Source organism: Pezoporus wallicus, unplaced genomic scaffold (genome assembly GCF_028554395.1).
Source record: "Pezoporus wallicus isolate ANWC-B61680 ecotype Strahan unplaced genomic scaffold, APGP_CSIRO_Pwel_v1 scaffold_7402, whole genome shotgun sequence".
Taxonomy (NCBI): Eukaryota; Metazoa; Chordata; class Aves; order Psittaciformes; family Psittacidae; genus Pezoporus; species Pezoporus wallicus.
In genome coordinates this window covers 2,965,551-2,983,497 of record NW_026641037.1, presented here as the reverse complement: position 1 = coordinate 2,983,497, position 17,947 = coordinate 2,965,551, and the positions used below count along the sequence as shown (strand labels likewise).

Genomic DNA, 17,947 nt, shown 5'->3' with positions numbered 1-17,947 from the left:
GATTAATAGACTTACCAGCCCCGTTTGCTAAGCTTAGTGATGATAACGTAGTAAGTCATGAGACGGTAGCAGATCATATGGCAAGGCAAAATATGCCTTGGGTTTGAACTTGGAGTTGGTAATGCATGGAGAGAAAAGTAAAATGTCAAAAGCATGATAAATAACATGTCCTGACCTGAGTGGCTGTAAGTTCAAGTTTGCTGAAGAGCCTGCATGGGAAGCTCAGTTGATGGCGTCTGCATTTGCCCTTTATACATACCCACAGAGGAGAGACAGCATTTGTGAAGCGCACGTACAGTGTTTAATGGGGCGAGTACAAAGCACAGAATTGTTCGTTCCTCTGCTGAGACTGGGTGCAGGTGCCAGTGGTGCAGGGTGGAGGAGCAGGGAGCAGTGAAGTGCCCTCAGCCCTTGCTGCCTGCACTGCTTGCAGTGGCTCTGCACATTCCTGCTGGCTCCCTAGCAAGTGAGTAAGGGCTTGGGAACCCAGAGCATTTATGGGCCCTGGGCCCAATCCTGCTTCCAGAGAAGTTAATGGGAATTTTTTCTTTCTAAAAAAGGGAGAGTGATCAGAGCTCCTCAGCTTGTCCCACAAGGCCCTTGGCACTCCTCTCTCGGTAGTCCTTCAGTGCCACACTCCTCCCCTCCTCACGGTGGGCAGCTGCAGCCTGCCCAGGTTGGCCTGCAGCAGGGCACATCAGACAGGAGCATGCTTCTGAGACTCTGTTAGCTCTGGCATTGCAGTGCTGATATCTCTGCTGCAGTGACACCTACACGGTGTTCAAGGAGATAAGCTTTACTTTTAAATTTAAGTAAATTGCTGTAGTAGAAAAATGAACTTTGCTGTGTTGACTGGGTCTAGATATACCTGAGGTGTTGAGCTTTTAAACTCCGCGCGCTCTGGAGGCACGGTGGAGGAGTGTGTATGCTCTGGGAGCTCGCTGAACCAGGCAGATACGTCAGGTTTTCCAAGCAGGTTGCCAAGCCGAAGGCAGCAGCAATTAGTCCTGGATTCACCATAGAAAATACGTGTCTCCTTGCGCGCAGGCGCCTGAGAGCTGGTGCTCTGAGATCGGCCAAGTTGGCTCACAGAAGCGCGGGCGGGATGGCGGCTGCGCTGGGGCTGGCTGTGCAGAACCACCCGCCCTTCCTCTTCCTCACGGATCCCTGAGGGCCGGTGCTCGCCAGCACAACTCACACTGGCTGTTTTGGTGTTGTTTGTGCCATCTCGTTTCCATGGATGGAAAGGTCTTGCCAACTTCACATACCAATAAACGCAGCACAATTTACTTGTGAAAAATAAACTGGATTTTTTTTTCTGTAACTCTTGGAAGCTTAAAAAAAAATTAAAATATGAACAAAAAAATGTTTCTTCCAGTATTTGGAAGACTTTATTAGTGCCTGGGAAGCAGTCTTGACTTTGTATGATCACTTCTGGTTTTCAGTAAAATCTTTTCCATATGTAATTTTATACAGGAATCCTTTAGTGCTCAATGCATAGGCAAAACTTAAACTGATTTTGAGACTTCTTTGACAAGCAGTGAAAAATCAAAGGTAGTGAATCCGTGATACAGATAATGCAGCTATGTGCTTTTCAGCTTTTTGATGTGTAACGGTTAAAAATGTTCTGAGAGTTCAGGTACTTGCTGCTAGGACTTAGCTGTGCAAACTGCTTAGAAGAAGGTCCCTGGGAAGATACCAAGCTTGCTGCTTACTAGCATTTTATTGAGCTTCTGTATTTATGTGCAAATATACTCCATACATAAATCTTCAATTATGTGATTTTTTTGTGAAAAGTAACACAACTCTGTTCCATTCTTCTAATTAAATACTGCTAATGGTGGCAACTAAAATGAAAAAATTTGGACTTCTTTCACTCATTTTTCTGCATGACAGGCAAAATTACTGCTTTGGGTTGGTTGATTTGGTTTGTTTTCAACTTCTTTCTGGTTTTGATCACCATTTTTCATAAAAATTGCTTTTTCTTAAATCTGTCAGAAGCTATTTTCCAAATATTCCATGGTTTGTGTGTAAGACTAGAATTTTAAACTTTCATATCCGGTATTTGTAAATAGCTTTTAGAGGCAAGAGTGAGAATACAAGGAAAATAGTTATCTTTTGAGCTTTTTTCCAAAGTTCATTCACTGTGTTGTTCAGTTTTGGTAGCTTACACAGGTACATTAATGAAAAAGGGGACACATTAAGGAGAACTCAAGTAGAGGACAGGGAGGAATCTTCCATGTGAGAAATGTTACTGGACAGTAGATAAAAATAGTGGGGGTATGCAATGATGATAAATGTTTCAGGTATTACACAAGCCTTTATGTGGCTTTTCTCTAGAAATAAAATAGATGGGAAGCTGTAGAGCTACCTCTCAGTGTGAGTGGCAGCATTAGATGGGCTTGAGCCTTTCTTTGTATTGGGTTTTCATATAGTGTAATTCTTCAAGCTTTTATTTGGGATTGTTTAGAAAATAAGAATGGTTAAGTAACTCTAATGATGGGTTTAACCTTGACTGCTTTAGATACTTTTAAAAGATTGTCTAAGGCTTTTGGTCCACAGCTGTGGTCCATTGATGTGTTAACACTGGTATTTTTATTCTGTCATAGTGGACATTTTTGGGATAAGTGAACCATTTTTATGTTTCATGGACATATGGAGGCCATTTCTTCTGCAAGAAGAATTAGTGGGAATTTGAAGTTTATGTGTTCTCTGATTTGGCACCAGTTGAGCATAGGAAAGGCTCACTTTGCAAAGTGAGCAAAAGGCCACAGGAGACTGTACGGGAGACCAGGCCATGTGCCTTGTGTTCAGGGTCTTGCTAGAGCAGTGGGAAAGGTTGCTCCCTTGGCCCGGCATGAGCAGAACAGGCTGGGGTAGTGAGTTACAGGTGCATGTAGATGGAACAAGAGTGATCCAGCAGCTACTACAGTGTGAAGCTACGCAGAATATATGGATGGAAGAGAGTGATGAAGGGTCTGCATTTGTTCTGCCTTGGAGACATTCCTTGATTATTCTGTGGAAGATGTGACCTCAGAAATAGTTCAGATAGATGTGCAACAGCCATAAATAAAAACTTAGCAAGGTAGTCTGTTATGACCTGGCCCATTCTAAAGATCGGACTGGCCAAGCTGGAAACTCCCTGTAGCTACTGTTTGCAGTGATGCAGAAGGTGCCACCACACTTGCTGCACCTCCCACACCAACCAGGCTGCTTCTGGCTCTTTCTCTTTTTTTTCGTTTTTAAAATATGAGTTTTTTAAGCTCAGATGATAGCAGCCTGTGGGTGATCTCATGTGCCTTTTTGTGTTACACCAGTGGTGTCCCTGAAGCCATTTTTTCCTGGTGGCCTTAGGAGAGCCCAAGGACCCTGTGCTGGCAGCAGATGGGGTCTCAGCTGCAGGCACTGTCTGCAGGTGTCATGGCATTGCAGCTTCCATATGAACAACAACCTTCTGGAAGGACCTTCTGGGCAGTGAAATAACCAGAAGTCTCTTTTTCATCCTCCCATAAGTTCATCCTTATTACCCACAGCCAAAGGATAAAAATGAGAGAAAAGTTGTATGCAAGCATGTACTGAAGCAGTGCGGCACCAGCTGGATCATGCAGACATTGGGGAATCCATGAACAAAATGAGTGTTAGCAAAATTCATCACCAAACCCAGCTCTTGGTAAAGGAGCGGAGGAAAGCTACCCTTAAAAACTTGCATACAGCAAACTGCAGTGCCAGGAGGATCCCCATTAACTGCATGGCTGCCAGCCTGCACTGGGAACAGCCCTGCTCCGACATCCCTTCATAATTCTCCTCCAGTCATGGTGGTTCGTCTGGCTGTGGTTTTGTGCAGGAGCAGCTGTTTGAACGTTGGAGATTGTTTTTCATGATTATTGTTAGCTGTATAAAGAGTGTAATTCAAAATGAACAAGTATAACAATAAATTACAGCAAATGCTGATTAGAAAATGGTCTCAAAGACATTTTTCACTTCTTTCCTAAAATACCGTCCTTCAAGTTTTGTTACGTTTTAATAATGGTGACTACTTTGGAGTTTTTTCTTGGTATCTGAAGACACGTGTTTATGTAGCTTGGGTGAGATTTTTTTTATGATGCAAAATTAATTGTATCGATAAGTGTTTCTGTACTGAGCACTGCATGTATAGTGATCTCCTAAACTTGGTAAGTTTTGCTGTGTACTGGAGAATAATTTTGATCTTACATTAGTGCCTAACAATTATCTTGGATACCTCAGATGGTGACAGAGCATAGGGTTAGCCCGATTCTTGAGGGCCATTCTAAGGTTCTTGCATGAACAATGAAATTATTTTGGATTCATTTTATTTTCTTCATACAAGTTCTTACTATCTGGGAAGGATATGACTGACAAATATAAATTAAATGTAAGGCCAGAATTCATTCAAATGTAGAAAATTCTTTTATTCTGGATTTGAGATTCTTTGAGAAACAGAAAGCTTTGAACTGAAATGCGGTCAGCATTATATCCTGTCTTGCAACAGATGCTGGAGTAGTTTTCCAGCACTGCCGTTGCCTTGTGATTCATGTTAATGTGAACAGGAGTCATGTCCTCACACTAAGCTAGTGTTGCCTCACTGCTCTGGGTGTCCCCAGTGTGGCAGGGCTGCCACTGTTGGAGACTGGGGTGATTTCAGAGGCATGGGTCCCCTGGGCCTTTCTTGAGGGTGCTGTGCTGGGGTGTGCTCTGCAGTGCTGGGTACTGGCTTGGTGCTGTCGGCAGCTCTCCTGCGGTCCCTGCCGCATCGGCAGCCCTATTCCCATGTAATTTTCTTGTCCTTGGAGAGAAGCATGTGATTGTCAGAGCGTTGCCACAGCTCACCATTAGTGAGCTAAAGTGACCTGGCCATTGAAACCCAAAGTCTGACTTGCTGTCGAAAGCGGAACTCTGTATAACGTGTTCCTCATTATCTGTATTCATGTCCCTTTTTGTTTGCCCTCAAGTCAGATGCAAGATGAAGCAATGCACATAATTATAACTGATTTGCCTTGCTAGGAGCATGCTCATTTTTGCAGAGGGCAGTTAGAGGTAAGGTGTCCCACTGAATTTTGCTGCAGAAGCCCTGGCAGGCCCTGCTGTGGTGGACATCTCTCTGCAGGGCAGGCAGGAGCAGGATGTTGCACAGGCTTGGAGCAGATGACATCAGTGGCCTATTCCGTTTCTGGTAATTAAGTTCAGTTTTAATCTTGCCAGTTAATTTGACGTGTGCAAGGATGTGGTGGACTGCATCCAGACTTCTAATTCAGAACTGTTGACATAACAAAGCGATCATCATGCGAATGGGCAAGAACTTTGGAATCTAGAGTTTGGTGACAGGGGCAAATGTGGGAGGGGGTGCCCAGACTGGGCTAGGTCAGTGAAGTGGAGGAGCTTGTGGATGAAGCAAATGCTGTTAGTAATAAATTAATAATAATGTTGAGACTGACCATGTATATGCCATAATCCATCAGGTGCTCACAGGAACGGTCTTTTTACCCACTGCTTTATCCAGCCGTTTCTGGGGAAGGAGAAAGCCACCCTTTGCAGCCAGGGCCACGTGGCAGCTGCTTTAGGAAGGGAAGTGAAAAACGATACATCTGATTATAAAAAGTGGGAACCTTAGCAGTAACGAGGTGCCAGTATATTTTCCCTTGCTATACAGTAGATGCTAAGGCATCTGACCTGCAGGAAGTTAGGCTGGGTGTTTGCTGCATCTCTCAATGGTGAGACCTCCTCCTGCTCACCTTTCCTCCCTGAAACCAACCATTGGCATCAGCTGAACTTGATGTTAGAGGGAAGTGGTTGCCATGCTCATGCACCCCGTGCTGCCCCAGAGACATGCTGGGTTTGTGAGAGACCGATCCTGGTGTGATGCTGCTGATGTGGGTCATCTCACCCCTCTCCTACATCACTTGGCTTCCGTATGATTACAGTTCCGCCCCCAGAAAAGTCTTTAATATTCAAAATGCTTATTAATAAATAGATCTGTACTTTCTGGAAGAGTGCACAGTTATTCTGTTACAGCCTTTCAAATGTCTTTGTATAGGAACAGAGTGTTTAAAATTAATATTAATTAGAACAAACACATAGGACTGATTTTAATAAAAGAGCTTTTGGTTATTTAAATTCAGCTTTTTTAAAAAAAAAAATTACTTTTTGGAGTTTCAAGTTAAGTCACTAGGTTAGTGTTATTTTTAAAGATAAATGACGTCTTTTTAGAGTTGCTTGGGAAATGTCACTTCTTTAATGGTTGAAATTCCCCTATGCCAGGATAATACAGAAATTCCTATTTCTAAAGCATATTATATAAATGTCATGGTAAGGGAATTATAGTATGGGCATGGTTTTACTACCAGAAACAGTATTTGCAGTTTTAGGGGTGTGGATGGATATATGAATGCTTTGTAATATGTAAATGAACAACAAAATGAATTAAATGCAGAGTAGTCCTTCCTCCCTTTTTGTGTCTCTGGCTTTCAGGTTGAGGGAGCAAAATAATAGCTGGTGTATGCATTGTCCTGGTCAAGAGACAGACACTGGCCTTTCCCTGTTTTAGTTTATAAATACACATCCATCCGATGCTGTCAGATAATGTGAATTCTGCATGTCTGGCATCCCAAATTTTGTATAGGTGATTGATCTATAGCATTGGTTCTAAAATAAAAATAATAAATTCAACAGGCATATTTCTTGACTTCAAAGTTTTTTTACAGTAAGAGCAATTAATTCATAACTGCTCTTTAAAGGAAAGAGGGTTTATAGCATTTGCAGTATAACCTTCTAAGTTGGAAATAGCAGTACTGTAATCTAAAGTGAGAAAGGATTGAGCTGTGGGATTTGTACATCAGTGTCCTTACCACTGGTGTTGGGAATTAGGTCACAGTTTGGTTACAGATGTGAATCTCACAGAATTGATTTCAAGGAAATAACCTTATTTTCTGCCTGTTGCTGTAACATGCACAGCTGGGGGCGCTGACTTTATGACGTTGCTTCTTTTTTTCATTATTTATCTGATTTTCATGAACTGAGTATGCTTGGATGTGTTAAATTCCAGTGTAATGTCACAGTTAGGTGTTTCTGCTAAAATAGTTTCAGAAACTGTGAAATATACTCAAGATAAACACATGCCTGATGGGGGATGTGCCTAAGCAGCCCACTGAAGTCGGTGGGAGGTTGCACTGCCTTCCCAAGCAACTTTGTCAGAGCTAACATAATAGAGAAATAACCTTTAAAACACTACTACTAGTACTACTGCTACTAAAACTATGAATATTATGTGAAGTACCTGTGTCATAGAAGTCATGTTGACAGTTTTTTTACGAATCCAGTGTGGGACTTGCTCAGTAGTTCAGTGCTGATACCAGACTTGGTTTAAGTCAAAAGTTGCTGGGCAGGGGGGCTGTGAAACATGTGTTGCATGGTGCAGTATTGGCATTCCCACTTCTGAGCTGGCCGTTCTGTGCTGCTGCCTTGGTGCTCTGCTTTTCACAATATGTGCTAAAGTACAAATTTGAGAGAGGAGTTTTCTTGCTTTTACGTGCTGTTGTATGGGGATGGTGGGTACCAGACCAGTTTTTTCTTTAATGAATCCTTCACTGTTACGTGGCCAAGATGTTAATTAGCTCATTGTTTCTGCTTAATTTTGTGACAGCTCTCTAATTACATCCCTTAGTTGTGCCATGAAGTAATTGCTGAAACGTCTCCAAATTTTATGTTGAGATATGTTATTAGTAAACTCTGAATTTGGCAGAGGTGTTTTAAAAAATATGGTAAGGCAGGCAGTAATTTTCTAATTTATTTAAAAGACAGCCATTTGGCAATTTCAAGCTTTGATACTGTACTGTCAATGTAAATGGAATATTGATTTTACTCCATTTCCTGTCTCACTGGAGTCATTGTCATGAGGATGAATTCACGTTGTGTAACGACTGGTTCTTGCTGACAGTTCTCATGTCACTGAGGCTGGTATTTTCAGCTTCCACTTTCTCCGAGAGTAAAAATAGCATTCTGCACTGCTGTGTTCTTCTTTAATATTGTGCTTTTTGCATGTCCAGCTTTACGCATCTTTCTTCCCAAGAGATGTGTGTGAATTGACATACAAAAACAGGAATATCCAGCAAACCCAGGTACAGGAAGAGTGAAAGTAGTGGATCTTTGGGGGAGTCCCAGAGCAGTGGGGCACTCCCATTCAGAGACGTTGGGTTTGTGTCTGTAATGAGAAGGGGAAGAAAATGGTGTCGCTAACCTGGCTGTACATTTCTTTATAGCAATAATGGGAAGTAATAAAAGTTGAATGTATTTAATCAGAACCTGGAAACCTTAATCACATGGTCCTTTCTGTGTTAGTTTCACTTTCTTGTGCATTTCCAGATAACCTTTCCATTGATTTGCAAAGCTGTTTCTAAATGATTTTCATTAACGCAGCTCAGCAGACAACTGTCATCCGTCTTAACCTTTTAAGGAATGACTTGTCATTGTTACTTCTCTCTTTTGTCTTTTCCGAGAATCACATTTTAATACGTTTTCAATATTTTTAGCTTCATTTCCCTTGTATTCCTAATTATTTGTGAAGGCAGGATTTTTCTCTGGCCAAGCCAATGTTGCAGCATTCCCAGGACAAGTAGTGAATACTTCCAAATTTCAAAAGGTAGCTTAAAAAATCACCTGTCAATTAAGAACAGCCTTTGGTACTGAATGGCCTGCGAGGTGGAATCTGGAAACTGTCAGCCCCTAAATAAATTTTAATTAAAAAAAAAAATGAAGACAGTCCTTTTCCTGTCTCTCACCAGGGTTCCTCCTTCTGGGTTTGTTGCAGTCTTTCCCAGCTTGTCAGAGACAGCCACAGAAAGACATCATTTATATCTGCTGGGTTTTCTTGCAGACAGGGGAATCCTGTAGCATTTGAGGCTTACTGGGGAGCTGGAACATCACAGGAGAATTTCAAAGCTAGGGGAAAGTAGTTTATGCAGATAAAATAACTGTATTTCTACGCTAACCTAACTGTATTTCTATGCTAACTAAATAAAAATTATTTAGTGGAGGTACTGAAGATGTACCTCTGGTCTGAAGTCAGACTTTATTTTTGCTAAAAGGCTATTTTTAAAGCTGACATTTCTGCTCTGTTTTTAGGTAACAAATTCTGACCAAACAATTTTTCTTCAAGTAACTATGCAGACAAAATATACACCTAACATTTCTTCACATTGAGAAGATTTCCCTTTGAGGCATTGCAGCTCCTTGGAGTAACCTTTCTGTTTGTAGCTGGCAGCCTGAAGAACGAGGGATGAAATTCAGCTTCATGTAATGTTGTTACAGATATGTCACTAACCTCAACAGGAGCAGGACTTTGCTCTGAGTAGGTGGCTAGTCCAATTCCAAATAGAAAATTTACGACAAAGCTAGGAATAAAACCTAGTTTGGTGAGTTGTACCAGGAATATTACTCCTTTCACTACATGTGAGCACAAAAGATAGTTTTCATCTGTGTTCATTTTGTGCGTTGCCTACACGCTGTCCTTCTTTCCTTGTTAGGGGTGACCAACTATTCTTGTAATGAGAATGAAATTAAGTATCTTCTTCTGAAAATGTGGCCTTTAACTTGCATTGGCTTTAGCATGTAAAATACATTGTTTGCTGCTCTCTTGGTGTTTGGAGAAATCGGTGCTTGGTAGTGGTCTGCTTGGTGCTGGCCCTTCATGGCAGGTGTCCTGGCACAGGTGGGAGACCCTCACTTGTTTGTCTGAGCACTTGTTACAGAAGGAGTTTTTCAATACCCGAGTCTCTGCTGTAGTCCTGAGCACTGATCAGTAGTGACTGCTGGCACAGGATGAGTCTGATTCCTGAGGGTTAGGCAGTTGAAGCAAGTAAGTATCTGTGTTTACCAGAAACATACCTAGCTGTTAACTTGTGCTTGCAAGTAATTATGCACAGTTGTTTGTCTCTTGCTAGCAGGGATGAAAAATGTGGGCATGATTACAAAGTGCCCTGGCAAGGAAACAACAGTGCCTGTTATAATCTTATTAGCTGTATTAGGTGTGCTTTACTTCTCCTGTAGTTTGTTCTAATCACTTAGCCCCGGGAAAAAGACCCTTAGTAGATTTTCATTGTCTATTGGTGTGCATCCATGCTGACCAGCATTTCCCAGGCTATGTTCCTGATGAGAAGGATGCTGCTTTGGCAGGTGATGCTGGTGGGAAATACAAAGATTGTGGATCAGTGTCTTTAGAAAGACAGGGATGGAAACAACCTTCTGAACGCAGGTGGGCAGGAAGCTGTGGATAGTTGCAGTGCTGCTGGGAGAAGTCCTATTGTCTGTATTGCCCAGGGGCTCCAATGTTGCCCCAGAAGCACATGTGGTGCTGCCACAAGGGCTCCTCTGCTTTTCCAGGATCTCCGTGCTGGACCAGGAGCTATCCTTTACTACAGAGTTCTGTTTACTCGTGTCCCCAGACTTCTGTGGCATAGCTGGGTGTCTGAAACTCGTCTCGAAGAAACAATGGTTTCACCTTGGCATCTGAACGGAGAGGTTTACCGTCTCATTCCTAGCTGTTACATGCCTGGGTGGTTTTAAAGTGAACAGAGCTCGTCACGAAGCTTGTGGTTCCCCGTGGCTGAGGGAGGAAGCGAGGTCCGGTCCCCGCTGGAGGGGTCGGTCACGCGGGTGCAGGCACGGCGTTCCCGGGGTCTCGGGTGAGCACGGGTCCGGGCCGGTTTGCGGAGACTCCGGGCGGCTATCAGTGACTGACCAGCACGATGGCTGTCTCGGGCAGCCAGCAGCGGCATCGGGCCCGAGCCGGCTCCGGGGGCAGGCGCCGTTTTGGGGTCTGTCCTTAGGAGAGGCCCGCGGGAGCGGAGGGGCCGCGCCCCCGCCAGCCCCCGGGCGGTGACAGCCGCACCGTAACGGGGCGTTGTGACAGCTCCCGGCGGGGCAGCACGCCCGCCCCTCTGCGTCCTACCGGTCGCGCCGCTTCCGTGCGGGGAGCCTGTACCTGTGGCAGGCGGAGGGGAAGGGGGGTTGGCGGCGCGCAGGCGGCGGGCGGCACCGTTCCCCGCGCCGCCGCGATGGGCCGCCCCCCTCGCTGCATGCCGGGTAGGGCCCGAGCCCGCCCGCTCGTCCTCCGGCGGCCGGGCGAGCCCCGGCGGCCGGGCGCGCTCGGCGCTCAGGGCAGCACAGCGTCTGGCAGGCGCGACCTTTTATAAGACGGCCCCCGCTATTGGCTTCTCGCCCTGAGTATCGCTGCAACGCTCGCTGCCATTGGCTCGTTCCCGGTCATGCCTGGCTCTGCCGGGGACGCGGCCCCTCTCCCTGCAGCCCGGCGGCGCTGGCGTGAGTGCCCTGCGCTGGCGTGAGTGCCCTGCGCTGGCGGCGGCAGCTCCTCGGGCCACCGTGCCGCCCGGCGAATTGTAACGTGTCTCTTCTCTCTGCAGGTCGGTACTAAGAAGTGCCTTTCCTGACGTCTCTGCTGCTTGGGACCGCTTCTAGAGCAGCCGCTGCTTTTTGCCTTGCTTGCTGCCAGCTAGACCGCGAGGAGAGCGACCCCGGGCAGCCACCCGCTGCCGCCCCGCCGGGAGGAGGGCGCTGCCGGGCCTTGCCGCAGGCTGCTTTACTGTAAAAATAAAAGTTTGCTGAGAAGGTCAGAGCTCTGCTGCCGAAAATCAAGGAGAGGAGGAGGAAAAAAAAAAAATCCCGTCTCGATCGTTGCTCTAAATTGCTGCATCTGTCTATGCCAAACTAATCGATACCGATTGCACCACAACCCCCCGCTGCAAACCCATCTGCGAGGAGATTACCTTTCAGACAACTTCACTGACAGAGCTCGGAAATCCCGTGTCGGAGGGTCTGCCACGTTCCCATGCGTGCGTCGTGGGCTCCGGCTGGCGCTCAGGATGGGCCACTGAGCGCGCGAGGCTAGTCCCGGGCCACTCTTCCTAACGTTCACCTCGCCGGTAATCCGAGCGCTTCTCTAAGTGCGAAGCCTCTGTCCGTTAACAGTGTCACGCGCTGAACTCCCGGTGGCACACCTTCTCCTTGAGATTGCAGCTACCCAGTTTTACATGTACTTTTAAAATAGGGAACGGGGGGGGGGGTGGGGAAGTAAAAGTGTTCTGGAGGTGGTGCTTTGATCATTTCCAGGTTATCAGTTCAGCTACTCATTCGTCCGTTTTATTGGAAATTTTTAACTACCTGTAAAATCTAAAGATGGCTGTTAGTGTCACACCGATTCGGGACACAAAATGGCTAACGCTGGAAGTGTGTAGGGAGTTCCAAAGGGGGACTTGCTCACGACCAGACACGGAATGTAAATTTGCACACCCATCGAAAAGCTGCCAAGTTGAAAATGGACGCGTAATCGCCTGCTTTGATTCATTGAAAGTGAGTAAATACTATACTATTTTCAAGGATATACAGTTGTTGAAAGAAGCGGTTGTAGCCAGAGAAACCCTGCAGCCCAAAAGGGAGCAATTGCTGGCTGCCAGCAGTGGGCCGTTTTGCTGCGTTTATTTTATTGATGCTTGTTGATTTGTTTTGCTGTTTTCCTCAGGGGAAAGGGAAGGATAGGGGGATGAAGGGAAAATATACCTGACAGGGCTCAAATCCTCTGGCATGGCTACACTAACTAACCGGTTCTTTGCCTCCAAATTATTCTCTGCCTGTAGCTGGAATAAAGGGTGCTTTACGTAGAAACAGCAAAGTCACTGTAAGGATTCTTTGTTTTTAATAGCACAAACCACGTAAGCAATATGTGGATTTGTTTTCATCTCGTAACTACCAGCGGGTGGTTGGTGTCTCTGGACAGCTGATGGTGAATCTTAGAAGAGTGTTTCTTCCCTAGGTTATTTGGGTGTCTGTGAGCACCCTGCTTGTATTTCTGTGATTGGGACTGCTATAGTTATTCTGTCATTTTCACAAGTGCACTTGCTTAAGGCGAGGATGATGCTTAGCAGAGGGCAGGGTGCCTCTAGACGTGAAAGCAGGGCTGTGGCAGAGAGGGTGCAGCCTCACAGTGCTTTTTAGGAGGGGCATCTGAGTTCGGCACTGTAAATGTATAGCTCCTGTCTTACTGTGGCTGTAGTTTCATTAATAGGTGTTAAACATCTGGATGCCAGCACCTTCTCTTCTTCTTTTATGAATTCAATCATCTTAACATTTAAATACTCATCCCACAAACAGTGCATGATAAATTCAGTACAGTCATGCAAAAAATAATAAAAGTTGGAAGGTAGAAAAAAAACAACTGACGGACTGATTTTTACAGTATAATTTTCTCTTCCTGGGACCAAACCCGGGAAGCGGAGCAGAGCTTGAGTGTGTGGAGTTGCCTCGTGGTAGAGACATGCTCTGGGAAGGGAGTTGTAGCTGTAACCAGCTACTGCAGGTTGCTTGTGCAGCCAGGCCCCAGTTGCAGTGGGAGCTGAGCAGGAAGCAGGTTTATAGCGGGTTTGTATAAATCCTGCAGCACTCCTGAGTTTAAAAATGTTTCTTGCCTCAGATCAGAGTAGAGGGTAAACCTTTAAAATGCTCTCAGGCACAAATACCCAGCATCTCCCCTCCAGTGGATATTAAAATGCTTCTGTTTCTGTGTTGTTCAAATGTGTTTTAAAACTACAGGACTTATAATGTGGGGGTGGGGGAGGGAGAGAGGAATAAAAAATAATTTCAAATGTGGAAATAAAAGGTTTCTGTGCATTAAAAACCTGTTGGGTCATGAGCTGTGCCAGGGGCTGCCTGTGCTGACAGGGAGTCTCAGCCCCTTGGCCCACCATCTCTGCCCGCCACAGCCACTGTGCCTGGGTGGCAGCGAGCCCTCCTGGCACTTCCTCTTTGTGGCAAAGCATGGTGTGAGCAATGGCGTGAGCCATGGTGTGCTGTCATTGTCATTGGTGGCTTCATGGCCTGCTGCAGCGCTGCCCCTGTGGCGGCACACCTGCCAGAAACATGGGCCTGGCCTTGGAGATTTAAACCTGCCTCTCTGTGAGAGGCTGTGAGTGATGCATTTGCTGGGTAAGATAGCACCTGCAGGATGCCCCAGTTTGATTTTCCACTGAACTGCTGTTTGGTTGCAGGGCACGCTGTGGTCATGGCAGCCTCACCCCACTGGCCTTGTGCTTGTCAGAGTGAAGATCCCACTGAAAAGGTTAAAACAAGACAGTAGAGTTAACTGGACATGAATCTGCTTTGCTGTGGGAGACACTCCCTGAGTTTGCTGTACATCAGCGTTCTCTGCCCAGATTTCTGATGTCCTTGGTTGCTGGAAGTGCCTTAAAATCTTTGTGCTGGACAAGGTGGCCTGTGGCACAGGACCTCCATCAGCAGGGCTCTTCCGTTTCCTTTTGTAATGAATGATATAATCATCACCTTTGTAAAGAACTGCAAGGTCCATGGATAATACTTGTAGGTAACACTACAGCAGTATTATGCTGCTGACTCCTACTGCACATGGAAAGTCAGTGCAGTAGCTGAGTTGTAAGCTGGGAAAGAATCTGCTATTTAAAAATACCCTGCTTACCAGATATGTTTACTTGTGTTCATGCTGAAAGGTTTACTTGTGTCTGTGGTGCCATGTGCCAGAAGGGATCTGATGGGTCCTCTTGACACGGCCTGGGTAGCAGTGCTGGGTTGTGCTGCTGCTGGTGCTGTCAGAGCTGTAAGAGCTGCTTGCTGCTGAGCATGGTGCTGCACCGTGGCCAGGTGTTATGGCTATGGTCATCAGATGGCTCTTGAGCTCTCAGGGTTTATTAGTCTTTTTTTTTTTTTTTTTTTAGTTAAGTAGCTTGTATAATGTATGAGAATACATTTGATAACAGAAAATGGACTATATCCCTTCAGTGAATTCCATGTACAATCCCCGTAGTGGAAAAGCAGTTGATCAGTTTTGGTTTTGTTTCAGATCTTCATCAATTTTTCTGTCTGCAAAACTAAACAGTCACTAGTTACTTCATGCTTTCTGCAGTATCACAAACTTTAATGCAAAGACAATGTAGGGAAATGTTCTACCAGATTTGTCTAAACCCTGTAAGGTCAGTTAACCAACCCCTTTTTTTTTAATTTGGTAAACTGTTACGACATTCAAAAGTAATATTGAATATTTCAATAATTCAGTGTGGATGTAATGTCCTTGTTCTTTACTAAAACAGCAGCACACCTGAAATTGACCTTAATATTAAATACTTGATTTCGTATAGATATATGTAGTATTAGTATTAACTAAACAGCTAATCTTGCATTATCTCTTGGTCATAAGACAGATATTTAGTCACTGAATTTTTCTTTGCAGACTGTGGATGCATCTTTCACTCACAGCGCTCCCAAGAATTAGTGTGTTTAAGAAAAAAATAATTATATTAACAGATATCAGGCAGGTGTGTGTTAGCGCTGCAGAGAGCTGCAGCCCTGGTAGGGAATACTTGCTTGCGAGCTAGAGATGGCCAGTGTGCTCTGCTATATTTAGAACATAAACAGGCAAAGCAAATACTTTCTGTGGGGACCCCATGAAATGGCATAACCCTTCAGCTCTGCCCCGCCAGACTTTGGCCTCTGTCCCGGGTGTCCTCTGCGGGTGTTGTGCAGGGACGGAGCACACAGAGCGCACAGCCAATCATGGGCAAATACCGCTCATTCAGCCTGCTTGTCAGAGGCAGAAACAGGTTTCAGAAGTGGAACTTTCAGCATGGGTAAAATATATGTATAAATATATATTTTCTATTTTTAATTTTATCCCTCTGTGTGAAATGAAAGCAAAAACTGTATGCGTAGGTCTAGAGCAAAAAGGGCATTTACTCCAGAGAATCTCTCTTCTGTGCCATGTTGCCACCCACAGGTCCTGTTGCTGACATTTGCAAGGGCTGCTTTGTGGAAGTGTGCCATTGCCATGTTGATCTCTGGACACGTGCATATGTTGGGAAGCATATCCTGCATGTGCACCTCACGGGTTCTTTCTTAATTCTGAATTGGTAACAAGCAGCAATTGTTACATGTTAATTAGGAGCGTGAGGGAGAAAAGGAAAGACACATGCATTCTGTGACCTTAGGAAGGGAGTGCAAGGAAGAGGTCAGGGCCATGTCAATCGGAGCAAGATTGTATCATCCTGCTGTTGCATACCCTGCTTCCTAATTAGTCCTAATGGAATCTGCAAGGCTGTCTTTAGGGTAGTGCATTAATCAAGATGAATGTATGTGGGATAATCTAACCCTTAGATATTAGGAGGATAATTTTAAAACAAGAATGATTATGTAGTGTATTCAAATTGTGCACTGGAGTGGCTGAGTCAGCTCCAGCTCTGGCTCTGCGTTGTTTAAATGCTGTAGGATTTTTTTCCTAAATTTGGATGCCTAAAAGCCTGTTAAACTGTCTATAGCAAAAATAAGTTCTTGAATTTCTGAATGAGAAAACTCCTTTGCACAGAAATTTGATTTGTAGCATAATTTAAAAATATTTTTCTTTTTTGTCTGTTGTGTTTTTTGTTTGTTTCTTTTTCTTGGAAAAATAGGCTTACGTAGAATTAATTTTTGAAGTTAACTTCATCAGATGTTCCGGTAGGTGAGTCATCTCACGTTTCCTGAAAACTGAGATAAATATGTCTTGACAATGGGGAGATGGATGTCAAATGCAAGTCTTACAGGAGGCTGCAGATGCACTGAGAACACCCAACAGCCTGCCTGCTGCTTATCTGTGTGCTGCAGCCTTTGACTGCCACATGGTCTTGCCTAGCCGTAGATTTTTATAAGTGTGAAAACAGTGAGGACAAGAGCAGGGAAAGGATGACGAGGACTCGGATTCTGTTTTCCGTGCTGTGGTCTGGTTGTGGTCAGCACTGCCATTCGTCGGCACCTCTCCAGTGCAGTAGTGGGCTTTCTACAGGGTGTGAGCTGGTATGATCCAAAACATGCCAGTTCTGACTGTTCCAAACTTCACATGAGTTCAGTTCGGGCTTGGTGAACACAGCTTGGCCTAAATCATAGTTTTTCCTTTGGAGCTTGATGTTCACTATGGGCACTGCAACTTTCAAATAAATGTTTGCCCTCTCAAATTATGCTCCTGCTGGGGCAGCTGCTTCCTGCTGGAGTTGGATGTTCCAGTGAAGTGTTAAAAGCTTTTTCCTACTTTTCAACAGCTGAAAAGTCTTCGACTTTCATATTTTCTGCTTTTTTCTTTTTTAATTCTAATTAAAAAAATGTAGAAACTAGAAGTTGAAGTCTTTTCACTGATAGCGTTAAAGTTTGAAGCTCTGGTGCCTTGTGTCTGAGATCCACCAGTACATAGTATTTTAGTATTTTATCTTCTGTTGAAGTACTTATTTTTTTTTTATATTGAACTCCTGAACTCTGTAGAAGCGACATGTCACTTCTTACCAAGAAACCTTAAAAGTATATAAATGCGTTATTATTTATTTTTGTTGTTGATGAACTTGGTGAGTGCCTTATTTCTGCCACCTCTGAGATGTAATCATTAATTGTTCAAATCTCTCTACTTTGTCACTGCTTAAAAAAGTAATGATTTTTTGACTTGTTATTCCCCTTTGTGTTATACTTACCTAAGGGTGTAGAATAAGGACCTTGTTTGTTTATTTTAAAGTGTATTTCACTGGTAATGTGCAAAAGGCAAATCTTTGGCTTTGTCTTTAATTAAAGCAGAATTAAAAATCCAGACACGTAGTCACAGAACAGTTCAGCAGGTGTCTCTTCAGTAGTTTGTGATATATGGCACTACTGGAGTGCAAAGCGGTAACAGCATTCAGGGCACAGGGATAGATTCAGCTCAGGGGCTAGGAGGGAGATGGGCACGCGTCTGGTTCTAAGGAAACTCATAAAGCAGTAATCCTTGGAAAAAAATGAAAACGCAAACAGTGCTCAAATTCCTGAGATCTGATTTGCCATTTTTCTTCTCCTCAGCGTGTGTCTGCCAGCAGGCTGAGCTCCAGAAGAGGAAGCAAAGGGAAGGTGG

General features: G+C 44.5%; 1 protein-coding gene across 12 annotated transcripts in view; it reads left to right on the top strand.

Annotated features, from left to right (window-relative positions):
- MBNL1 (muscleblind like splicing regulator 1) overlaps positions 1-17,947 on the top strand; it is a 103,969-nt gene that overhangs the window by 15,279 nt on the left and 70,743 nt on the right. For 7 of the 12 annotated variants that reach the window (XM_057421878.1, XM_057421872.1, XM_057421880.1 and 4 more), the window contains exon 2: positions 11,433-12,378. The exons of 3 other annotated variants lie outside the window; for them this stretch is intronic. In XM_057421878.1, the coding sequence (XP_057277861.1) occupies positions 12,205-12,378 (174 nt within the window). In that variant the 5' untranslated portion in view covers positions 11,433-12,204. 2 more of the 12 variants (XM_057421873.1, XM_057421884.1) reach the window with 2 other exon arrangements.